Source organism: Saccostrea echinata, unplaced genomic scaffold, assembly GCF_033153115.1.
Source record: "Saccostrea echinata isolate AGI-Se365-2 ecotype Australia unplaced genomic scaffold, CSIRO_AGI_Sech_v1 ptg000002l, whole genome shotgun sequence".
NCBI lineage: Eukaryota > Metazoa > Mollusca > Bivalvia > Ostreida > Ostreidae > Saccostrea > Saccostrea echinata.
The window spans coordinates 11,471,141-11,497,118 of NW_026889751.1; the positions used below are offsets into that span (position 1 = coordinate 11,471,141).

Sequence of the window (25,978 nt, forward strand, 5' to 3'; positions counted from 1 at the left end):
CTTGACCTTGGAGTTTGACCTACTTTAAAAAAATGTTAACCCTGGTCATTACATTTGAACAATTGGTTCTAGGACTTTCACATTTCAGGATCATATGTATCACTTGTGACAAGACCTTCCCTTGGGCACCATTTGACCTGGACCTTGCAGTTTTACTTACGTTTAAAAACTTTAACCTTCACCATAACTTTTCAATGGTTGGTGCTAGGGCTTTCATATTTCACAGGTATATTCCTCGAGACAAGACCTTTCTTTGGGTACCAACATTTTTGGTCTCTTGACCTGTACTTTGACTTGCATTTGAGAAACTTCATACTTGGCTATAAGCTGCCACATGGGGGCATCAGTGTTTCAAAAACACATCTTGTTTCATACTGTATTTTAGGTCATGCAGCTAATTAAAGTCAAATCTTATTATCGAACCCAATGAGACAGAGATAAAACTTTAAGACATCAGATGTGAGATACCAAGGTTAACTGGTTAAGATATATTTTTAAAAAAAGTGGATTGGGCTTCCAACTAACTCACATTATCCCTATTCTAATATTCAAGTTCTTAATACCCAAGTTCAACTGTACTTCATTAAGACCAGCATATTATAACCTATGTAGTAGACTGTTATAGAATCAAAAGACCATAGGTTCAAACTCTAGTCATTTTTTTTTTATTCACAATGGGAAAAGTGAATACGTAGAATATTCGGTTACAAAACTTTGCACAGATATACTTAGTATACTTCAGATAAATTACTATAAAATTATATCTATTTATAGAAGCCCATAGACTAGTCATATTTTATCAGTTTCAATGCAATAAAGGAGAATATAACTTTGATGTACAATTTATTCAAATACACGTACATGTGTGAAATCACTGTGCAAGTGCACAATCACTGAACATTCAAATGGATTGTAAATTATTTGTCCTTTCTTTAAGTGTTAATTAATTAATGTCCTAATTATTTGTTGTTATGATTCCTCTGCGTCTAGTGTGGCAGTGGACACTGCTGTTTGTTGTCTGCTGACTCTCTGCTCTGTTGAAAATAAAGAACAAAATGTTACCCACATGGCAATAGTAAGGTCAAGAATGGCTCACATTTAAGGGTTGGTTTGAACATATTTTATTGTAAAATTTTTCTAATTAAAAAGGGATTCGGCACAAGTTCTTATTACACCCTCTCCCTATATACATGTATATTACAAATTTAAATTAAGTCACAGTTAAACATTAAGATTTATTAAAGAATTTTACTAAATTCTATTTAAAACCCTTTTTAGTAGAAATATAAATGGAAATTGTTCACATGAATTAATCAAATACATCTAAATTAGGTGAATTCAGTTAAACTGTACAAATCACATTTAGTATAACAAACAATCACACATTAATCAAGATGTTAAATTTAATTTAAAAAAATAAAAAAACTGTTACCACTAATTACTTGATGACAAATTTAACATCTTACACATACTCAACCATGTTTTTGCAAAAACAATGTTTCTTTATGGAAATATATTTTAAGAACTATTTGACCTTAAGTTTTCATTGAATAAAAGAAATTAAAAAAATGATTGAATACCAATGATGTACACACTATTATCATGCTTTTTGATAATTTACAATGTCCCTTGGACTACGCATTATTTTCATTTTTAGGGATTATTGCAAAGATTTCATGCAGTTTATTCTATCTTACCAAACATTGTAAACATGTTGCTAAGCAACCTTTGTCGTTGCTTCAGCCCATCTAGAAAAGCAATCCGAGTAACCTGTACTTATTCCAACTGATATTATTATTACAAAACCATGCAGTACTACCAGTACACAAATGGTGTATATACGTAACTTCAGGAAAGTTCAAGACCATTAAATATGGATTCACATTCATGTGATACACTTTCACTAAAATGTTTGTAGGAGTCCAATGAAAAGTAACATTCCTAAAATACACCCAAATTTACATGTTAAAGAAACGACAAGAGGCCCATGGGCCACAACACTCGCCACACTCAACTGAGTCACTTTGACCCTGCTGTTCTGCGTCAGTTTTTTTCCCCCCAAAATACATGTATTCCAGACTATGTAAATTTTGATTGTCATTTACGGCCCTAACCTATAAACAGGGACCATTTTGATTTGAACAAAAATGAATCTACACTACCAGAGGATGCTTCCACTCTAATATAATTCATCATAGCTTTGCTAATCTTGAGTAGAGGAGTTTTAAAGATTTCTCCTTATGTAATCCATATTGTGGCCCCACCCTACCCACGGGGACCATGGTTTGAACAATTTACAATCTACACTACCTCAGAAAGCTTTCACCTAAAATTCATCTTTTCTGGTCCAGTGGTTCTTGAGAAAAAGATTTTTCCTAAATATTTCAATGTAAAACTTACATTTCCTATTGTGACCCCACCCTTACCTCAGGGGTCATGATATTAAAAATTTAGAATCTATTCTACACCATGAAGCTTCCACACAAGTTTCAGCTTTTCTGGCCCAGTGGTTCTTGAGAAAAGGATTTATAAAGATTTTTTCCTATAAATTTCAATGTGAAACTTTGATTTCCTATTGTGGCCCCACCCTACCTCCAACGACAATAATATGAACAATATAGAATCTACTTTACCTCAAAAAGCTTCAAAAATTAGTTTAGCTTTTCTAGTCCAGTGGTTCTTGTGTAAAAGTTTGATTCCCTATTGTGGCCCTACCCTATCCCCGGGGGGCCATGGTATGAATAATTTAGAATCTACACTATCTCAGGAAGCTTCCACATAAGTTTCAGCCTTTTTTTTGGCCCAGTGGTTCCTGACTCCTGAGATGAAGATTTTTTAATGACCCAACCTTATTTTTGCCTTTTCTGGATTATCTCCCCTTGGAAGGGGGGTTGGCCCTTCATTTGAACAATTTAGAATTCCCTTTACCTTGGGATGCTTTGTACCAATTTTGGTTAAAATTGGCTCAGTGGTTCTTGAGAAGAAGTTGAAAATGTGAAAAGTTTAAGGATGGACAGACAGATGAAGGACAACGGGTGATCAGAAAAGCTCACTCAAGCTTTCAGCTCAGGTGAGTTCATAAGGATTTAAAGATATCAAAGATGACTAGAATATATACTGTGGGTCTAAAGTGACAGATGAGATGTGAAAAAATGTTTCTATTTGGCAAACGGGGAGGGATATGTGACTTAATTTGGACAAAACAGCACACAATACTATACGTGTGGAACATATCAAACAGGAGATATTCATCAAAACAGTTCACACTAAACACACTGCTAGCCTGTTAGAGGGCTAGATAATTCCTACCCTGTGTGTAGGTATAGAATATTTATTCCTTCTTTTCCTTTTCATCTGCAATGTGTAATGAGTTCAGCTGACATTAAAATAAACCACAAATATAGATAATTACTGGTTTCTACTTTCTGTATATTCTTCCCTACCAACATGTGTATCATTTAATGAAAGAAAAAATAAACGTGGGCGTGTTTGATTTAGCCTAATTGGGTGTACACCAGTGTAAACCATTGTAAGAAGTTGTATTGCATAATCAAGTGCACTTACAAAGTGCAGTGTAGTGCGTATCTTGGGAGGCTGATAGAGATTTTTTACAATGGAGAAAAAAAAATGAAATGTGTTAATATTTGACTAAATTATTTAAAATACTGGTACAAATTAAAAAAATCCATTTCAAATGTAACTGCCTAATCCTGAGACAATTTGAATGTGACTTCTAATTTTTTGTTATAATCAATATTACATTGTATTACATAAAATCATTGTCAAATTTCCAATCATACCGACATTCATCGTCGCAATTAGTCACAGGTTTTGTGTCCATTCTAATGGACACAAAACCCGTGGCTTGCAACGATGACTGACATTCACCATATTGGATTTAGTGCTACATCTTCACTTGCCTAGACTTGGTGCAGGAAAGTGCACGTACACAGAATGTACATCAAAAGGAAGTTACATTACATTAAAGATTGATACACATATGGACAGATAAACACATTCTAAATCAACTTTGATCAGGAAAGCCTATTTGCAATAATAACTCAAATGAGCCATTGAAATGCTTTATTTTTTTTTTTTTGAATTTTAAGAGGAGTCCATTTTACAGCATCTTAAACTTTACCTGGAGGAACTGTTTCTCCTGATGTCTCTTCCACATGGGGGCTAAAATAAAATGTCCATGTTTAAGATTTTTGAATCTTAATTTAAATTCATCCATATTTAAATGAAAACGCATCTGAAGCTTTGAATTATATTTGACTTCTATTGAGGTACAGCTGGTATAAGAAGAAACTCACGGCTTTTCTCCCTCCTCTTCGTTTTCCTCATCTTCATTGTCAGCCCCCAGAGGAGACAGTGTTTGAAGGTTAAACATGGCCAGGGGTTCACCAATAATCCCAATTCTGAAAAATTCTTCACTGTTACATTTATCAAGTTTTCAAAATCACAAAGACAAGATCAGAAATATGATAAAAGTATGTAAAGTTTCAAAGCTTTAGTATATTTGTAGATAACTAAGCAATTTTGTTTATTTGAAGTTTTTCTTTGGTTTGATGCTTTAAGAGGTCTCCTAAGTTTGATATGGATAAAACTTTGACAGGTGCCAAAGTAGTCCATATTTGATTTTTTTCAATTGAAATCAATTTGATTTTCCTCTATAGTCCATACTTAATGTTTTTTTTTTATTGAGGTAAATTTGATTTTCCTCTAATTAGTCCATACTTGATGTTTTTTTTATTGAGGTAAATTTGATTTTCCTCTAACACCTCTTCCTCTTCCTCATCCTCTCCTCGTCCAATCTTCTCCAGCTCACTTCAAAATAAAACAATGCCATTTTATTTAGGGGAGGGGGTGGGGGCAGTGAGGGGGCAGGGTGGAGTGTGCGTTTGCAAGATTTCAACTTGACAACTGACTTCTGAACATCATCTTTATTCAGACATAAAAAAACTTGCTTTAAGGCTTGTAAAAATATGATGTCTCTAGTTTCTATTTAATGCCAGGATTTTAGGTTGAAAGACAAAATATGTAAAATACAAATCTTTTTGGCCCTAATTCTCCAAGAATCCTATCTGATTAGAGTGAATTTGTCAAAATTGAAGTTACGCTCCATATCTTCCTCTAGAATCAAGTTGAAATTGTTTAATTATTCTTTATTTAAGGAATTACCTTGGTGGTAATGCATTTCTCATTTTAAACAGCCAATGGGCTTCCTCTTTTGGAGATGGCAAGACTGCTACAATAGCAGGGGATCTCTGACTGCAAGGAGGAAAAAACAATTCATTAATGTTTACCACACTGAAATTTTGTTAAAAATAAAATAAAAAGTATGGTTTGTCTCATTGTTTTCTAACTTCAGGCACATTACTGCAGATTTCTCCTGTGATATAACTTGTGTTAAAGATTGGATTATACTTTAAAAGAATTAACATTCAAATCATAGAGGAAAAAACTGTCAGCATATAGAGATTGTTATACTTACTGTATTATTGATTTGATGGCTGGCCGCTTCCTAGAACAGAAATAAAAAGATCTGCAATTAACACTACATTCATCAAAATTGCTAAGAATAAAATGACTTCATAATTAAAACGTTTTAACAAAATTGAACACATTAACAAATGTAACTTTGACCACAAGATTTATGTGTAATCAGGAGATTTATCATAAAAAAAAAGTTAAATGCGTCATATGGCCTGGCTGTCAAGGAGGTTTAACTTCTGGGTAATGCTTTCAAATTAAAACTACTTTTTCTGATGTTCTTGGGCAGATAAAAAAAAAATAATAAAAGTTTAATACATGTTTCTTACATTCATATAAAAATTTAACACATTCTAGCTTCTTGTTGGCACGACCATGAATTACCAATAGTTTTTCAGTGTTCTAATGACAACATCAAAACTATGCATTACGATTTGTATTTTAGTGTAATGACTCCCTAAAAATGCCATAATATGACTCGCTTTCAAATAATTACACACACACACTAGCTATAGAGTATATGTAATTAACTTAATATTTTATTACGTTGTAACAAGGTAAACTGGCCTACATATAAGCATTCTTTGCCAGCTAGAGTGTAAGTTGTACTGAGTAACATTAACTTACGGATGCAGCCTTCGGTATTCCGCTGGCGTTAATTTCTTCTCTTCTTTGTTTTCTTTGTCTTTTTTATCTTTCAGATCTTTCTCTGCAAATGGAAAGATAAATGACATTTAAGTTGTACCCTGTGTTTATTGTGATAAAAAAACAGGAAACAAGAATAAGAATTCGCAGTTGCATGCAATTACAGTCAGACAGGGATAGTTTAATCTGTTGCCATTAGATTTTCTTCAATCAAGTTTTCAAAATCATTTGTGGTTTAAAAAAAAAAAAAGCAGGAAAATCTTACCATCAGGAGCATTTTTGACTCTAATGGCAGGGTTGAATGTATCAGATCTCAGCAATCTGTAAAAAAAAAAAAAAAGAACTCATGAATTAGAGCAAAAATATAATTATGCAGTAAACTTTATTTGGATTCTTTTATATTAGTTTCAATATAAATTAATTGACAAACCAATATAAACTGACAAATTATCTTTAACTTTGTAGCTCATTGCTTGTATAAAATGGAGCTCATAAAAATTAAGGCATTTTTAACTTTTTGAAGTACACATATATAGGCTTTTGGTGTGAAATACATGTATTTCCAATTGATGTGTGTCTGCTAATGTTTTACTTTATAATATTTTGTGTCTTTTACATTCACACGTTGCTTGTGCAACTTTTTATACTTTACATTTGTAAATTTTATACCGCTTATTCTCGTGAAAAGTCACACCTCCATGTATATTTCATAGTCCTTGTGTAAAAATCTAGGTGAAAATGTCAAATTCCTACTAATTAAATGCATAAATTTGCAATTGGTGCACAGACAATACTTTTGACAAAACACCCACCTTCCGACTTCTTTCCTGATATTTTCATATTCCTTCTTTTTGAATGCAATCCATACAAAGTATGCACAGAATGAATAAAGTGTCTGAAACATGAAGAAGTCAATTTTACTTGTTCATACTTATGCATATCACTGAAAAATCACAATTTATAGCTGTCATAATGTTATACACAGTATCTCACAGTTATCTCAAACTTGATGGGACTGAGAAAAAACTTCAAGATATCCGAGGATTCAAGATATCAGAGGTAAAATATTTAAAGAATTTGTGGTTGGGGACTTCCAAATCACTTGATGTATCCATTTTTTTTGTTGAGATATCAGTATTCAAGATACCGAGGTTCAACTGTAAATGAACGGAGTTTCTTACGATCATTAACGTTGTTTGCTGTACACTGGGAAACTTGTATTTGACATTTAGTGTGTCATTTCACCCAAACTATTGTAATCCAATTTCATAATTCTTTTAATTCTTTAACTTATACTGTGTATATTTGTGTTTGAAGTAGTCCATACTTATCTTTAATAAATTGGAGATGACAAAGAGAACACAAAATCAAGTAATGAATTGTCCACTGTCACTGTTTATATAGTCAGTCATGCATAGAGAAAATCTTAGCCATGCTTTATTATTTTACCTCAAACATGCTCCTATCTTTCAGGGTAGATGAGACTCGTGATCTAAAAAATAATTAAAATATTAAAAAAATGTATTAAAATAAATGAATTTATATGAATGAAATTGAAAAATACAGGCCAAATTTCCAGTCAAGGCTTAGTAATCTGATAAGTGATACTTAAAGCAGTTGTGTTGTGGCCTTTTGTTACAATTTTTGACAAAACTTTCACTTTGAAGTTCTCTTTTGAAGTTAAAATCCTACCCTCCACAGGCCATATGATGAACGGTCTCCAGTCCCAGACCTAACACCAGCAGACAGTACGACTGACCCAACAAACGATGAGCTACCTTCAGCTTAGCACAAGCTACTTCATAAGCTTCTTTTTCTGATTTACTGGGTTCTCTAAAATCAAATGGTGTAAAAAAAAAGAATCATCATTATATATCTTGGGATTGAAAATATAAAGTTTAAAGACATGCCCTCGGACTTAAGATTTACTCACATGTATGTTGTTGTGTTTATTTTATGTTCCTGGTGAAGTTTATCAAAGAAACAATGAAAATAGCTCAGTAGGTGTAGTAGGAAATTATCAAATTGGTCTGTGCTGAAAAACAAAAAGAAAAAATTATTAAAGATATACACTGTACATAAGAATTTCTTAGTACCTGCATGGTAGTCATTTGGTGCTTAGAAATGTAGCAGCATATTTTCTTAAATGAAGAATAAAAGCTTACCATTTAAATATATTGTTACCGTAATATTCAGTTTATTCTTAAGTCTTTTAAATCTTACTATATACACAGATAGCTGCATGAGTAATACAGCCAGATTTGCCCAGAAACTCAGTGTAGGCCATAATCAACCATGGGTTTCCAACAATTAATGCATGAGTTGTTTAAGGTGTTTGTTTCATACATGTATACTCTGGTGTTTTATTCAAACAATTAGAGATTTTTATCCTTGCAAGTATTTTTTTCTTTTTCCAATAAAGTGCTTGGACCTCAACTTGAGTATTATTGCACTTGCCATTTTCACACTAAAAAGTTATGGTGAATGATAAAATGTATAGAAGTGATCATTTGGAACCTCCATTTGGTGTGTTTGTTTGAGTCCATCTTTTGCTATCTCCATTAACAGGAATCAACTTGAGATGCTAATTAAACTCACTGAAATATTCCTTCAAATGTGTCTGACAGATTTTCTCCATCTGATATTAGGCTGTACGCAACTCCCTTGACATCGTCCAGTGTGACTGTGGAATGTTCTGTTGTTTGTTTTATAGGAGGGTGTGGAGATTTTGTGGTATTTCTGCGGGTTTGACCTCTATTGTATCCACCTCGTGCCACACTGGAGGCTACCCTGAATTACACAATTAAAAACTGTTGAAATAGAACCTTAAATTATTAAAATGTTGTCAATGTTATTATTTGGAATTAAAGAAATGATACATCATGAGTCTATTCTGGACTTAACACAAAACTTTCAGTGAAATGAAAGAGCTGTGCTTAATGTAACTGTAAAATGACACAGAGAAAAAAAATGATGACTAAAGCACTGACATTTTAGTATTTATGACATCATAAACCAAAAATGATTTCCCAAATTTTTCACTAAAAAAATTTTCAAGTAATTTTACTGTAGACCACATTCACTGTGGATCATATAATTCTTTAAAAATATTATCAATTTTATTACATTTAACAAATTGTGTTAGACATCACACATGTAATTTCTTAATTTTCTCAAATGAATAAAAAGAATGTAACTAGCAATCACATTTTTTTTTCATTCAAATGTAAAATTATTACACTCTGAATATGTCAAATTGTCTGATATTGAAATTTTGAAAGAAAATATTACTATACATGTACCCATATAGTAAAATTCAGGTATAAGGCAGTCACTGGGACCTCAAATTTTACCTCCTTATATCTGAGATTCTTAATATCTGTATAGCGAACATGAGTTAAAAGTTGCCAAGGGGATTCATGAAAAATTCTTTAAAACCAAGTTTTACTGTAAATGTAATGGATTTTAAATTTGATGAAGTTTGATGAGCAAATATTTCACAATTGAATAAAAAAAAACATGAAAATACAGCTGAACTTTGGAAATCCGAACATTGAACATTGGAAAGAAGAAACAAAATCATTGGACTTTGTCAGGTTAAGCACTGTGCTTTATTTGTATTTTTGACACTGGATAGGCACAATAGTTACAACTACTTTTTCTTTATGTATTTTAACCTCAATATCTCAAATCCTCTGATGTCTCAGAGTTATTTTCTCAGCCCCAATAAATTCAAGATGATGAAGTTTGACTGTAGCAAGCCAGTCAAACAATAAAAATATTGATTTAATACTGGGATCAATGAAATTGATTAAATTGGTAATATCTATGTTTTCCTGAAATTGCATGAAAATACTGACCTATCTTTTAATTTGTTTCCTTCCCTTGTTCTTTTCTTTCTGTCCCTCTCTGCCATTGGATTTGCACTGGAAAACGATCAAAATTTCATAGTGAAGTGTAGAATGAGTATATTTATAACATTGTAAGCATTGACTCTGTAAAAAAAGTTTTAAAAATATATATTGGACAGCAATTTGTCAGTTAAACAATAACTCAACATATCAATAAATTTTAACATCTGTAGAATGCATACAATTTCTTGTGTTGAGACCAATGTAAAATTGTGATTTGAGACCACCTGTGTGGTCAAATTAAGTTTACAGAAATAATCTATTCTGTTTAAAAGTTAAATTGCTCAAATAACTCCTTCTTTGAAAATATATATATTAATTTCGAACATTCCTGGACACTACTGTAAGCTCGAAATAACCCCAAATTATCCAGTGTCAAAAATACAAATAATGCACAGTGCTTAACCTGACAAAGTCCAATGATTTTGTTTCTTCTTTCCATATCCATTTTCCAGGAACAACTGGAAGCAGTCCCTAAAAAAGGGGGAAAAACTACATGTACAATTAATAATAGGCCCATATGATAAAAACAAAGCGAATCAAAATAAATATTCTTTTCATTATGATAAAGGGGCTGGTTAATAAGGATGTAGATGATATTTAAAAAAAACTGCTATTGTAGTTAACAACAATATTTTACCGATACATGTTCATCAACAGTTTTCGACATTTTTTTTTTACTTCATGCTTTTCAACTCTACCACTTTGCCTCCATATTGTACATAGCAACAATGTTGATAAAAAAATAAAATATCAATCCCGATGTTTATTTATTTTATCAAAGTCGGGTTAGGTTCACTTAGAGTTGGCGGTAAAAGTAGTATCATGTCCCTGATAGTGAATTAATTTTCGATTAAATAGTCTGGACATTGCTTTTGAATTTTCAAGAATAGTGATGTATGACTTATTACTGTAATCTTTGCTAAATTAAACTGAAGAGTGGAGTGTTGCATTTGTTTTGGAGTCTCAAACTCTACTTTTACCAAATGCTTTACAAAATCAGTCACATGAACCATAAATGATAGAATCTAGCAGACAACTTGAAAATGGGAGTGAAAATTGTTTTAACACATGTTTTGTTTGCTCTGATACTATCTGCGTACTCAGAAAATCTAAAAGGTAAAAGTAATTATAAGCAACTGAACCACAGGCCTCTGAATTTCTATCAATAAGCCGTTATATGATTGATCAGAATGATATCAGGATATATACATACCCCCTCTATAAATAAATTCACTGTATTTATATATAGAGGGAATATATATATCACTCTGATCAATCTTATAATGGCTTATTGATAGAATCATTCAGAGGCCTGTGACTGGACAAAATCTTTTAAATTAAGAACCTGTCATTTTTATATCCTATTTGTCAGGTTGGGCACAGTTCCTTTTTCGAGGAAGTACTACAATACAACTGGATTATTCCTCTTTTCAGTAATAAAAACATAACTGTATATGATAATTTTCACTCGTTTACCCTCTATTCTTGTGTTTGCTTTGAATAAAAGATTAAGTGCAAGAATATTTTCACATTCTCTAAATATTTATAATCTATTAAGTGTATGTTATATAATGCTCAAAACTACAATATTTGTCGCTGCAAAAAGCTGAAAAGGAGTGATGAAATATTTCTACGATATAAATTTCTTACGGAAGCTTATCTGTGTTCAGATTGTGAGATTGAATATGTTCAGCACTTGCTAACTTGTTCATGAAATTATTCATTCTAATTTAATTTTACATCATTTCTTTCAAAGACATCGTAAAAATAATGTTTAATACACTGCTTCTTTTACAGATGAAAAAAATTACTTGAAATACTAAATTTTAAAAGATAGTCATTCAAAGATGGTCTTATTAATAGAATGAATATTCTATAAGATCCCATACTTTACGTACCATTTATCAACAGGGAAAATTAAAGTAAAAGTCTGCTGCACGTGAGTTTAAATTCCTATGCATGTTCAAAAGATGTCACCTCCACGAAAGCAAGCTATGAAATTTTCCGTTTTTGAACAAATAATAATATACTTATAAGGGAAATATTCACATCTGTTTGAAGAATACTCATGATATCGTATCATTAAATCTCATCTTACTCCTGTCTGCAGCACTAAAGGACCGAATTTTTTTGTCAGCGAGGTTGGTTTAATAAAGTTTAAACACATCACATCGTATTTTTCATGCACTTTTTTTTTTAATAAATGGATTTGGGGCATTATTTTAAAAAAATGACTAAAATTCCCGTATACAGTAATGTTTTTTATTACTGAAAAGAGGAATAATCCCATTTTATAGTAATACTTCCTCGAAAAAGGAATTGTGCCCAACCTGTTTGTTACTCACAGGCTCTTGTTTCGTATACGGGGTATCCCCTACTTATTTTTACCACAAAGGTACCTAACTCAATTTCAGGCACCCGTGCTTCAAATGAAGTACTTGATGTGTAAAGTAAGGAATCTACCATAAGGAATCGTACTTGAAGTTTACTGTTGCACTAATGACCATGTTTTAATTAATAAAAGAACTTGTTTATTACAGGGACTTTTGGGTGTATGTTAAAGGCTTTTGGTGACAATGCCTACGTCTGTGTTTGTAATTCAACCTACTGTGATACTGTAGAGAACACAGAACCCCAAAAAGCTAGCAAGGGAGGTTACTCTGTATATCAGTCAGACAACACAGGAAACCGTCTAGTTCATAGTTATGGCTCTGCCAGCAAACAGAAACAGGGAAAAGGTAATTAATTGATATACTGCAGAATTCAAAGGATCAGAATGCTAAATGATATTTTTTTGTGACATTTTTATTCATATGTGTGATGAAGACTACTTTTATACTGTGGAATCATGGTCAATTCTTATGGATTTATAAGGATCCACAGGATTATGAGGATGTAATTCTATGAACCAGTTTTACCAAAATTGGTTCACAATTTTACATCCATACCAGCTAATCCATACAATCCGGTGAATTCTTAACTTTTTTACAGAAATCCTGGTGAACCAGAATACAACCTTTCAGTCCATTATTGGGTTTGGTGGAGCCTTCACAGATGCTGCTGGAATCAACATCCAGTCTCTGTCGGCTAACACACAGCGGAATCTACTCTCATCTTACTACTCAACAGAAGGTAGCCTCAAAGGAAAATGATACTTGATTATGTTTATTTAATGGCACTCAGTGCTACACACTTTATCCAGGTTAAGGCCGGATAAATATGGGTGAATTCATATCCTGTCTTCACTTGCCAAGGTTTTTGGTTTGCTTGATGCTATCAGAGGAGCAGAGCAGACAGAAAAGCCTTGGCTAAGAAAGATTGTCTACAGAGGCTTTAATTCATCTACAGCTTGTGGGTTAAGTAAAACAGATGAGAATTACAATGTGGACTAAATATTATTGATTCATATAATGTTTACAATATTTTATGCAAAATACTTCCACTCTCATTCCACCACCGTGAGGTGGCTGGGATATATAGTGTTACCCTTTTCTGTTCATTATACCGTCATTCTATCATAGCTAGTTTTCCTGATTTTTTTTGCTATGCTTGAGGATAATGAGCTGATTTTTGGTATGTTTCTTGATATTGATGATGATTTACAGATCAAATTCGAGTTTTGCACCGATTGCAAAATTACAGCCCCTTGATAACTCCAAATAATTCACTGTTTTCCAGACTTATTTTTGGCATGCTTGTATATAATAAGTTGATTTTTGGAGTGTCTCTTGACATTGATGACTTACAGGTCAAATTTGAGTTTCATGTTGATTGATCCATTTTTATGAAAGTTATAGACCTTAGACTTTGAAAATTTCTAATAATTCACTGTTTTCCAAACCTTTTTTGTTGTTGTCCTTGTAGGTAATGTTCTTTGGTTTGTCTCTTTATATTGATGACTTACAGATCAAATGTATATGAGATTTATATTGATTGGACCATTTTTACAAAAGTTATGGGCCTAAGATTTTCAGAATTTTGAATCATTCACTGTTTTTGGACCTTTTTTATTACTTTGCTTGTAAGTTATCACTATTTTACACAGCCTAAATATGTTGCAGTATAGACAACTGATTCCAGAAAACAAAAGCAGCAGTATGATATTTTATTTTTGCGCCATATTCACCCATTTTATTTTCACACTCTTGGACTTTCATATTTGAAACTTGCATATCAGCGGGGGGCATTCTTGTCACCCGGACACATCTAGTTCTTTTCATATTCCAGGTATTGAGTATACACTTGGGAGAATTCCTATGGCCAGCTGTGATTTTTCAACACACCCCTATTCCTACGATGACACAGATGGGGATTTTAACTTGACCAAATTTTCCTTAGCCCAAGAGGACTTCAAATATAAGGTACAGCACTGCACAACTCCAAAGTGCAATGGGATCCAAAGTCCGATGGTCCCGCTGAAGTTCAGTGGTCTTGCACCAAACCATGATGGTATGACACACTAAAGTCTGATGTTGTGAAATAAACAATTAACATTAATAACAAGTCTTAGTACTGTAATAATTTTGGCTGTGGATATCAGCCTGGGTAGCACCTGAGTAGTGATGCAGGGGTCCCGGGTTCGATTTCCAGTCCAGCCATACTCTTCTCCTTTCCTGTTACATACTTATACCCCCGCTCCGGAGGAGAGGGGGGTATACTGTTTTACCCTTTTGTGTCCGTCCGTCTGTCTGTCTAGCTGTCTGTGTGTCTGTCCATAACAAATTTTCGTCGCAGTTTTCTCAGCAACTACTCATCACAGATGATTGAAATTTTGGCACACTCTTTGTTAAGGCATGCCATATGGTGGGATTCATTTTTTTGCGAATCCGATGTCAACTTCCTGTTTATCCATGCATCTGTCCGTACCATACATAACAAATTTTGGTCACAGTTTTCTCAGCAATTACTTCTTACAGATGCTTGAAATTTTAGCACACTCTTTGTTAAGGCATGCCATATGGTGGGATTCATTTTTGTGCGAATCTGATGTCAACTTTCTGTTAATCTGCGCTTCTGTCCGTACCATACATAACAAATTTTGGTCACAGTTTTCTCAGCAATTACTTATCACAGATTCTTGAAATTTTAGCACACTCTTTGTTTAGGCATGCTATATGGCCGAATTTATTCTTGTACAAATCTGATGTCAACTTCCTGTTTATCCCTGTGTCTGTCCATAAATGAACTTGTGTATTTACATCAGAGCGGGGGTATTATTAGTGAGCGTTAGCTCACAGACTTCTTGTTTAGTTCCGTTGATCACCCCTGGACTTGCAGGTGAAAGTCCTTCCAGGTGCATATAAAATCCAGGGTTGTGTTTTCAAGGGCAAAGACAATTTAAGGAGGAAGGAATGTAATGGTTTGGGCTGTGGATAGTGGTTAAAGCACCTGACTAGTGATGCAGGGGTCCCAGGTTTGATTCCCAGTTCATCCAAACATTTTTCCTTGCCTGTTACATAATTTACATAATCCTGGGTGGCTCAGTGGTTAGAGCATCTGACTAATGATGCAAGGGTTCTGGGTTCAATTCCCGTGCCAGTTATACATTTTTTTCCTTGCCTTTTACAGTACTACTGCCCCAATTACAATGCCGCACCAGGCCAAGGTCTGATGGTTTTAAATAAATACAAATGATTATTAAATATTTGATTGCCAAAGTGAAATGGTTGACCATTCACTGGAATACATGTACAACAAAATATGATCGTACTACTAACCCTAATTTCTCAAGTGGGTGCGAGGCTAACCATAGTCTCTTGGATGGACTAACAGCAATTACTTGAAAAGTGCGCAACAACTAACCTAGTTATATGTTTTTTGGGTGGGAAAAGGACTGATCATCATCAGTAGAATAACATGCAAGGACTAATGTTATAAATCTCTATGGTGGACGCGAGACTTACCCTATTCAGTAGAAGAGTGTGCAAGAACTAACCCTAAATCTCTCAGATGGTTGTGAAGCTAACCCATAATTAGTCCAATAGTGTGCAAGAACTAACCCTTATTAGTCAATTTTTGTGCAAGGACTAACCCTTATTAGTCAATTTTTGTGCAAGGACTAACCCTCATATCTCAGAAGAGTCTAAGTACTAAGCAAAATCAGTCAAATTGTATGGAAGGACTCAACCTGAATTGTTGGCTTTTAATGCCAGAAAATGGTGTCATGGATTGACATCGGAATATTGTGACATCTTAAATGTTGATTGTTTCTCAGCACCATTGGACTTTGCCATGTGAGACCATTGTACTTTAAGGCTATGTATCTCATAGGAAATGAGCCATCAGACTTTGGCGTCTGAAGGACACCAAACCAGCGGGGTTTGGCGCAGACCACTGGGCTTTGGCAAAACCATTGGACTTTGGTGGTGACCATCGGACTTCGGAATCTTTCAGTCTTGCATAAATAACATACATTAATTGTTGTACCTTATGTTAGAAATTAGAATGTCATCATCAGTTTATATTTTGCCTGGAATAAGCTCTTAGTTTATCTATAGAGTAACATATCTATCTATTTATATTGTGGCAGATACCAATCACACAAGCAGTAATGAAGACTTTCAAGAGGAATTTAACCTTATTTGCTAGTCCTTGGAGTGCTCCAGCATGGATGAAGACCAACAAAAACATGACTGGAAAGGGCTCCTTGATTGGACAACCAGGTGGACCATACTTCAAATCCTGGGCACTGTATTTTGTGAAGTAAGATTATGCTTGATGTTTAACCTTGTTTATAATAATTATAATTTGTGTTTTGGGGTGTGCCACTCCTAGAAGAGCCAGACTTGGTACTGCTACACATATTATGAATAAAATATCTTAGATCACAGTGCTAATCTGTAAATAATGTTAACTTCTGCCATTGCAAGGGTTCAAAATTTTAGCCCTGTAATTCCATAAATGCTGGGTATAGATATGGATAGCTTAATTTGTGAAATTTTTGTGAAACACAATGGGACTAAGAAAAAACAGAGATTATTTTTGACATATCCATGGTATTGAGATGTCAATGTTCTAGATACTGAGTTCAGCTGTACCAGAGTCATAACATAAAAGTAAATGATCTTAGTTCTGACATCTAATCAACCTCAAATAAGGATTTGCTTTTAAGGAAGACATATTTTTAACAAAAGTTTGTGGAAAATCTTAAAGAATCATGATATTGAAAAATATATGAGCAGCGGACAGTTTCTTAAAAATCACATGACAACATACTAGAAATGATTGAAAAGTGTATGAAAGAAATTTTAATTGTAATTAGTTGTAATTATTTTCAGGTTTCTAAAGGCCTATGCAGATAATGGAATTCCTATTTGGGGTCTGACAGGACAGAATGAGCCTACTGACGGAATGATTACGAACTTTCCATTCCAAGCGATGGGCTGGACGCCAGAAATGCAGAGAGATTTTATCGTTAAGGATCTTGGACCCGCTTTACAACAGAACTCTCTAGGTGATGTAAAGCTAATGATCTTAGATGACTCCAGACTTCAGCTACCCTACTGGGCAGAACAGGTACCCTTTCCTAAATCCTGTGGAAAAAAAGTTATTTATTGTTTACAGTGCATGTAATCCTCATAGGCAATTTCCTAGTGAAAATTATTTTCATTTTTCATGATAATTCATCCAAAAGCCAACTGACTCATATATTCTATAGAAATGTTTGTCCTTATAACATCATCAGTAAATTACTTAGTGTATTTCTGATCTGTTTGATGCATGTACACTAGGTTTTCAGTAGTGAAGAGGCCAGAAAGTTTGTGTCAGGGATAGCGGTCCATTGGTACCAAGATTTTGTTGCCCCCACTCTGGCCCTGTCTAGCACCCACAAAATGTTTCCAGATAAATTCCTACTGGCTACAGAGGCCTGTGCTGGGTCCCTGCCATGGAATTACCCTAAAGTAGCCCTAGGAAGCTGGAAAAGAGGGGAGGATTATGCTCACGATATAATGCAGGTATTGATCATAAAAACAGTGGCCATTTATTCTGTTCAAAGTAAAATGGAAAAAATAAAAGAAGTTTACTTCAAACAGAAAAAAATTGAATGTCATTATTGAATGATTATATCTTTTTCTTCGCTTGAACTTGTTCAACATTTCCCAATATTTCCATCATTAAACATCATTGAATGAAGTATTTTGCAGCATCTGTGATTTTAGGAGCAACATTATTCTTCTGAATGTTGCTGTTGGATCTTTATTTTGTAGGATCTGAATAACTTTGTCAGTGGATGGACAGATTGGAATATAGCCTTAGACATGGAGGGTGGACCAAATTGGGTGAAAAACTTTGTTGACAGTCCAATTATAGTCAATGCCAAGACAGATGAATTCTATAAACAACCCATGTTCTATGTTATGGGGCACTTTAGGTAATTTCCCTTTAGATATTAAAGATAGTATGGCCCAGTTGCAAAGTATAGGTGACTCTCTATGGGTCAAACGTCTATCTCAAGAAGTTATTGATCCCCAAATTTTTCTCCTACATGTATATACATGTAATTAAGCAAAGTTACTCTTGATCTCTTGAATTCTCAGCTTCTTGAAACCCTTGATCTTTTGAAGTCAAAATGCAGCCATGCAGTGCATAATCTAGTAATTTACCATCAATAACTCAAAGTGGCTCTGCGGATAGAAGGTGACTTCTTTTACATGAAATAGAGTAATAAATGTTATTCTTTTTATCCAATAGGTTCAAAAACATAAATTTCAAGGTTGATCCCAATGAGAGTACAACTTATTATGAAATATCACTCATGAAAGAGCTAAATAAAATCATTGATAAAGATGGACATTTTAAATCTTCATGTATAGGCCATAATTTGCATCACAATCTGGCCAGAATAGAAATTGCTTGATACATGTAAATTAAGATTCAAAGGCACCAAATTTGAACTCTATGATATGTAAACACTGAATGATTATTTGGATGGTGAAGAACTGTCGATAAGTTTCTGTAGAACTGGTTTGATTTAACCCAGTATCAAGGTGATGGATCCAAAAGACTTGGAATTAAACCTTACCACCACTAGGAAGTTGAACATATGGGTATTATTGAAGTTGCAAGTTAAAATATGAAAATAAACCATCAATAGGAGGATGAGATTAATGTTTCATATAATTTTTAGCTCTACTGGTCAGAGACCAGAAGAGCTTATGCGATAGTAATGTGTCCGTCGTCCGTCCGTCTGTCTGTCTGTCTGTCTGTCCGTCTGTAAACAATTTTTCAAAATGCTACTCCTCCTACAGTTTTGGTCTGATTTCAATATAACTTGGCACACAAGTAGACTACACTAAGATACATAATTCTGTGTATCGGTTTTTGATTTCGATGAACGGTGTTGCCATGGTTACTAAAAATAGAAATTTCTGTGAAAAACATTCAAAATGCTACTCCTCCTATAGTTTTGATCTGATTTCAATATAACTTGGCACACAAGTAGACTTTACTAAGATGCATAATTCTGTATATCGGTTTTTGATTTCGATGAACGGTGTTGCCATGGTTACTAAAAATAGAAATTTCTGTGAAAAACATTCAAAATGCTACTCCTCCTACAGTTTTGATCTGATTTCAATATAACTTGGCACACAAGTAGGCTATACAAAGATGCATAATTCTGTGTATCGGTTTTTGATTTCGATGAACGGTGTTGCCATGGTTACTAAAAATAGAAATTTCTGTGAAAAACTTTCAAAATGCTACTCCTCCTACAGTTTTGGTCTGATTTCAATATAACTTGGCACACAAGTAGACTACACTAAGATACATAATTCTGTGTATCGGTTTTTGATTTCGATGAACGGTGTTGCCATGGTTACTAAAAATAGAAATTTCTGTGAAAAACATTCAAAATGCTACTCCTCCTACAGTTTTGATCTGATTTCAATATAACATGGCACACAAGTAGACTATACTAAGATGCATAATTCTGTGTATCGGTTTTTGATTTCGATGAACGGTGTTGCCATGGTTACTAAAAATAGAAATTTCTGTGAAATACTTTCAAAATGCTACTCCTCTTACAGTTTTGATCTAATTTCAGTATAACTTGGCACACAAGTAGACTATAATAAGATACATAATTCTGTTTATCGGTTTTTGATTTCGATGAACGATGTTGCCATGGTTACTAAAAATAGAAATTTCCTTGAAATACCTTCAAAATGCTACCCCTACAGTTTTGGTCTGATTTTAGTATTACTTAGCATACAAGTAAACTACACTAAGATACATAATTCTCTGTACCAGTTTCGGATTTTGATGAATGGTGTTGCCATGGTTACTAAAAATAGACATTTTCTTGAAATACTTTCAAAACGCTACTCCTCCTACACTTTTTGTCTGATTTCAGAATAATGTGGCATACAAGTAGACTACAGAGATACATAATTGGTGTTATTGTTTTTTGATTTTGTTGAATGATGTTTCCATGGTTACTTAAATCAAAATTTCAGTAAAATTGTTTTAAAAGGCTACTCCTCCTACAGTTTTAGTCTGATATAATAATAAATCTTGCCAAAAAGAGACTAAACCAAGGATCATTATTCTATTTATTGCTGTTGCAAAGTTTCAAGTCCAAGTGCTACTTTTATCTTCCTTTATAAATACAACCAGTAGAGCTACAGTCTCATCAGAGACTTCTGGTTTTAGTTTTAATAGGAATTGTACAATGTATTCTTTTTCCTTTCCTTGCATGCCATAAACAGTAAGTTTATCCTTCCTGGATCAGTGAGAATTAAACTAGTACCAAGCCAAGCTCTTGAGAAAGATACCCAGATTGTAGGCTTCCGAAGACCAGACAAGGCCATAGTCTGTGTTTTACTGAACAAGTGAGTCTATTTTAGCTTTTAATAGTACATAAAAAGTTGAATGCTTTTAGCTTTTTATGCCTCCTTAATCAAAGATTGGGGGCATATAGATTTTGGTTTGTCCATCCACCTGTCTGTCTGTTAAACTGTTTGTGTGTCTTCAAAAACTTTAACCTTGCCCATAACCTTTGAATGGTTGGTGCTCAGGCTTTCATATTTCACATGTATATTTCTTGTGAAAAGACCTTTCTTTGGGTACAAACACATTTGACCTCTTGACCTTTGAGTTTGACCTTCTTTTGCAAAATTTTACCAAACTTTAATCTTGGCCATACCTTTTGAACAATTGGTGCTAGGGCTTTTATATTTCACATATGTACTCCATGTAACAGACCTTTCTTTGAGTACAGGTACCAATATTTTTGGCCTTTTGACCTTGACCTTTGACCAACTTTTGAAAAACTTTAACTTTGGCCATAACCTTTGAATAGTTGGTGCAAGGGTTTTCATATATCACATGTGTATTCATTGTGACAAGACCTCCCTTTGGGTACCAACATTCTTGACCTATGAGCTTGACCCACATTTGTAAAAACTTTAACCTTGCCTATAACTTTTGAACGGTTGGTGCTAAACTTTTTCTTTGGTACCAGTATTTTTGACCTTGGACCTTGGAGTATGACCTTCTTTTGAAATACTTTAACCTTTTCCAATATTTTCTGAATTGTTGGTGCTAGCTAGGACTTTCATATTTCACTTTTGTGTTCTTTGTGACAAGACCTTTCTTTGGTTACCAACATTTTTGAACTCTTGACCTTGGAGTTTGACCTACATTTTAAAAACATTTACCTTGGCCTTGAGCTGTCAATTGGGGGCATTAGTGTTTCACAAACACTTTTTTTTCTAAAAAGATCTAGATTTAAAAAAAAAATAAACCATAAATTTTAAGGATTTTCCTAGATTGTTCAGGTTTGCCACTGGAAATTGCCAGTGGACCAAATTTTATTGCATTGAATCAGGTTCATCAGATTGATTTTTAAAATAAATTTCCATTGTATTTTAGATCTAGTCAAGATGTCACATTAGCACTTCGAGATCCTTCTGTAGGATACATCAATGTTGATCTCAAACCTCACTCAATACAGACTGTACTGTGGTGGCCATCTTAACTACTTAACGCGTTAAAAGCTTATCTGTGTTAAAAATTATCTGTGATATTTTGAAATGCATGTGCAATAAGACTATTTTGAGTGCAGTTTATAAAAGATTCATTTTATCAACATTATAGATAATATTTTATACAAAATCATTTCATAACATGTAATCAAAAATGTAAAATACAAGTATACAACTATATAGCTTTATAGGAGATACAGACTGCCTACTCTCCCGATTTATCTGTAATTTTTACAATTTTTGACCCCCTAAATACGCTCTACAATTTAAATGCGAAATCTCCTAATATCTGGATTTTGACTGTTCTTGTTTTCAATGGAGCAGTACAGATGCTTGAGTGATAGAAAATTGTGATACCATTTTCAAGCATCTACTGTAAATGTATTACATTTGGCTATGTATTCTATTTAGCACCTTTTGTGGAAAGCACCTTCTGCTAAATCAAGTACATTGGTAAATGCCTGTAAAGTGTAAATATATTCATATAAAGCACATTCAGAAAGCGCTAAATCAAATCTAAGCTAACTTGCTGAAAAATCAATTTCCGTCAAATATCGTACACGTCAAATAAAATACATTTACAGTATATTACAGTGAGTATCTGCCCAAATAGACATGCACAAACACCAGTACTGAGATGGGCATATGGGATAGTTATGGAAATAAATTTGCACCTCAACTTTTTGTGTAGTTGTCCAATGTGACATGATGTCTGAGTATCATATTTTGGTGTGTCATCTGAGAGTACACCGATTATAATTTAATTTAATTTAATTTATGTAATTTCATTCAAATTTTCTGCATAGAACGTAGAAAGTAGAAAATCTTCTGCATCAAACTCAAATCTTATGCACAAATTATTAGAAAATTATGGATAACATTGGTTTTTGGTAGGCATGTCTGGAGTTATTAAAATATTTTGTACAGCACCATTTCATAAAATTTTATCAAAATATGAAACATACAAATATAGTACTTTATACAAGTTAATAAAATAATGTATAAATATTTTGTTTTCATTTGATATCTTAAAAGAAAGTGAATGCAATATATGGTGCTAATGAGGTTTACATACATGTAGCTGCAGAACTGTCACTTGGCAGAAAAAAAATTCAGGTATACATACCAGAGAGGTATGTCCAAATTTTCTTTCCCAGAGAGTTTTAGTTCTTCACCAAGCGGTTTACAGACCACAAAAGAACTTTTTATTGAGATAAAAGTTTTAACAGTGCATATTGCACCTCTGATCATTCATTAATGTCCAAGTGACAAGAATTTTGATGGATGCAACAAAGTTTTGTGAATACCTGTTGCTTGCAAGTTTAACTTTTCATTTAAGTCATAATGAAAAAATTGAAATCATCAGTTCTCTTTAAAAAATCATGTCCTAAGGTCATATGCACTCTTCCCTGTTAAGTATGAGCTTAAAAAATTGTGTTGTACAAGTGTCACAGTTGTAATTAAATTAATATTATTATTAAATATATGCTTTGCGAAATATTTAGTATCGTATTGTGATTGGCGCGCATAGCCAATCAAATACAACCAGTTTTGCAGGTATGTGAGAGCCATGTGCAAATGTTTTGTTTTGTACAGGTGAATTTCTATTTTTAGCATTTCTATACGGACCTACCATGGACCAATGGATTTCACTATACTAATTTTTATGCATGTTTTTACTAACTCGTGCACTATATAAAGCAAGAAACCCGCCAAATTCCCCACCCCAAGCATTTGTGCCTTTACGGTAACAGATCGTATGTTATACCTCACATCGATTCAATCGATGTACATTATTTATTTCGGACTTTAATATTGGATGCCTGTTTTTTTTATGTATCCATAATTAAATTACAAGACCAAACCAGTTTTGTTTTCACTGAAAAAAACAAGACTGTGACCCTGTGACACAAGTATGTGTAAAGATTTTTTTAGTTGAACCTTGTGACCTTGACCTTGTTAGAGGATAAAACAGACCTTCAACCCCAAAGCAAATTGTCAAACCAAAGCTTGTTCAGTTTCTCATTACAGTCTTGGCCCAGACCAGTTCACAACTCTTTCCCCTTAGAGTGACATCTTGCTAAAATGCCTAGCTGCATTTGGTGCCTTATTTATAAAAAAAATAACATTGAACTAAATGTTCAAAACAATTTATTGTTATAAAGGACGGAGACTTGAATGTAAAAACAATAAACATCAAATACAATAATTCTGAAATAAACAACTTCAACAGTAAAACTAGAATAGCTGATCTAAATGTAGAGATATGAGCAAAAATACTTGGAAAAAAATTCACATATCTAAACACTGACATTCTATATCTTAATCATGGTTGTAACTGGAGAAGCATTCAATATTCAAACTACATGTAGATATTACTCTGTTATTAAAATACCACATTCAGGTTTAATCAACTTAAAGCATACTACAGTTAGTATAAGTTCAGTGATCGGTATTTGACAGAGGTAATCAAAAATCCTTAAAAGTATTATCAATGACAATATTACTGTTAAATCTCCACACTACATGGATTTCAAGTTAAATGGTCTGTATGTGTCTGTGAAGAATTTATCACTGTGACAGTTGTGTTTGCCAATATGTCAGTTTATCAAAATAATTTTTCTTTCAGTATAAATACTAAATACATGTATATATTTACCCTGAATAATTTGTGTTCAAATATCAATTACGAATAAAATTCTACCATTAAGTACATGACCAATAATAATTCATACAATATTGATACCTTATCATCATCCTACTTTTGATGGGAAATTAAAGACTGTATACTCAATGTAGTTTTGATTTCTATTTTCTGTAACTTAATTATTCCAATAAGTTTGCGACTCTTATAATGCTGTACACTTATTTTAAAATTTGAGGAAATTTCAGCTGAAACTATGGAAAAACACGAGGATTTTCACCATTTGATATTGTTTCAAAACTTCCAGTAATGTATGCTGATTTTTTGTTTAAGAACGTCTGATGTAACTGTAATTTTAAATATATAATGTCATGAAAAATAATGAATGGATAACCAAGTTTTAAAATACGTTGCATATTCCTCAAGATCTGAAAGTCCTTTCATCTGCAAAATGTAGAAAATTTTACCCTGAATATATCATTCCTAAAAGTAATGAAGTCACAAAACAGATGATCACATTTATCTGAGTTGAGGACCAAAAGATGATAGTAATGTGTTAAATTGTTTCTCTTTAGGTAGAGGCGTTAAGTATTTACACTATAACAAAAATACAACACTTAGTTAACACCTTCCATGTGTCAATGCTAAAAACCTCTAATGAACTTTGTCAATCACGTAGCCAACAAATGTAAAATATGATAAACTTAGTAATCTTCAATGTACTCAGCCCCCCCCCCCCCCCCCCCCCCCAAGAGAGTTTGATCTTTGTGTAACCATTAAATAATAATAATAACAGGATATTTTGTCCAATACCAACACAATAAATAAACTGCAATATCCACTGGAAAATATAAGGTGCTTCACAAGCTTAACAAATACATTGTAATTTAAAATACTAACTTTTCAGAAGCAGTTAATTAAATTATGTGCATGTACATGTTTAACACTTTAATACTGGAAAAACAGAGAAAAGTTTTTTAAAATTAATTCCTGTCCTTAATGCATGCAAATAAAAGTTAAAGCATTAAAAATAAGCTTATTGAAATATGTAATATGTCTTCTTTTCTGCTTCTGTTCAGATTTTACCCACCACTTTTAGAAAGAATACATTTATTTAACCAATGGAAGACAGAACGTTCATATCACCTTATTCAGAGTTAAGTCTTACTGGTCAGTTAATACTCAAAAAATTATTACTAAATGTAGCAATACTACCTTTTGTAAATTATTTTAATTATTGGTTGTCTGTTAAGTCTTACTCATCCACTGATAAATTCTAAATTTAATGCATA

General features: G+C 33.2%; 2 protein-coding genes across 6 annotated transcripts; one reads left to right on the forward strand and one right to left on the reverse strand.

Moving 5' to 3' along the window:
- Positions 1–826: 826 nt before the first annotated feature.
- Positions 827–10,780, reverse strand: LOC133200460 (protein phosphatase 1 regulatory subunit 36-like). 3 transcript variants are annotated; one of them, XM_061336251.1, is made up of 17 exons: positions 10,693–10,780; positions 10,459–10,526; positions 10,002–10,067; positions 8,740–8,931; positions 8,075–8,176; positions 7,834–7,974; positions 7,591–7,633; positions 6,954–7,036; positions 6,407–6,462; positions 6,124–6,205; positions 5,498–5,527; positions 5,185–5,274; positions 4,741–4,830; positions 4,317–4,421; positions 4,142–4,182; positions 1,698–1,748; positions 827–1,034 (listed from the first exon to the last, which is right to left on the reverse strand). In XM_061336251.1, the coding sequence occupies exons 1-17, from the start codon at positions 10,720–10,722 to the stop codon at positions 970–972; spliced, it is 1,335 nt and encodes a 444-aa protein (XP_061192235.1). In that variant the 5' UTR covers positions 10,723–10,780; the 3' UTR covers positions 827–969. The 3 variants fall into 3 exon arrangements, with proteins under 3 accessions (XP_061192235.1, XP_061192250.1, XP_061192243.1); XM_061336266.1 differs by lacking the exon at positions 1,698–1,748 and adding an exon at positions 3,310–3,354; XM_061336259.1 differs by lacking the exon at positions 1,698–1,748.
- A 306-nt stretch (positions 10,781–11,086) lies between these two features.
- Positions 11,087–23,001, forward strand: LOC133172554 (lysosomal acid glucosylceramidase-like). Of its 3 annotated transcripts, none has more exons than XM_061307472.1 (10): positions 11,087–11,177; positions 12,596–12,793; positions 13,047–13,187; positions 14,283–14,416; positions 16,585–16,757; positions 17,333–17,570; positions 17,786–18,010; positions 18,263–18,426; positions 20,765–20,887; positions 21,930–23,001. In XM_061307472.1, the coding sequence occupies exons 1-10, from the start codon at positions 11,099–11,101 to the stop codon at positions 22,033–22,035; spliced, it is 1,581 nt and encodes a 526-aa protein (XP_061163456.1). In that variant the 5' UTR covers positions 11,087–11,098; the 3' UTR covers positions 22,036–23,001. The 3 variants fall into 3 exon arrangements, with proteins under 3 accessions (XP_061163456.1, XP_061163463.1, XP_061163473.1); XM_061307479.1 differs by having other exon boundaries at positions 11,087–11,171; XM_061307489.1 differs by lacking the exon at positions 21,930–23,001 and having other exon boundaries at positions 20,765–20,891.
- The last annotated feature ends 2,977 nt before the right edge of the window (positions 23,002–25,978 follow it).

Bases quoted from the DNA above. Each gene is read 5' to 3' on its own strand.
- LOC133200460 (XM_061336251.1), bottom strand. From the start codon at position 10,722: ATGTCGAAAACTGTTGATGAACATGTATCG. The intron at 7,975-8,074 runs GTGAGTAAATCT...ATTTGATTTTAG, and splicing joins ATAAACACAACAACATACAT to AGAACCCAGTAAATCAGAAA. The intron at 4,422-4,740 runs GTATGGACTAAT...AGAATTTTTCAG, and splicing joins CTCAATAAAAAAAACATCAA to AATTGGGATTATTGGTGAAC.
- LOC133172554 (XM_061307472.1), top strand. From the start codon at position 11,099: ATGGGAGTGAAAATTGTTTTAACACATGTTTTGTTTGCTCTGATACTA. The intron at 14,417-16,584 runs GTACAGCACTGC...ATATTGTGGCAG, and splicing joins AAGAGGACTTCAAATATAAG to ATACCAATCACACAAGCAGT. The intron at 18,011-18,262 runs GTATTGATCATA...TTTATTTTGTAG, and splicing joins ATGCTCACGATATAATGCAG to GATCTGAATAACTTTGTCAG.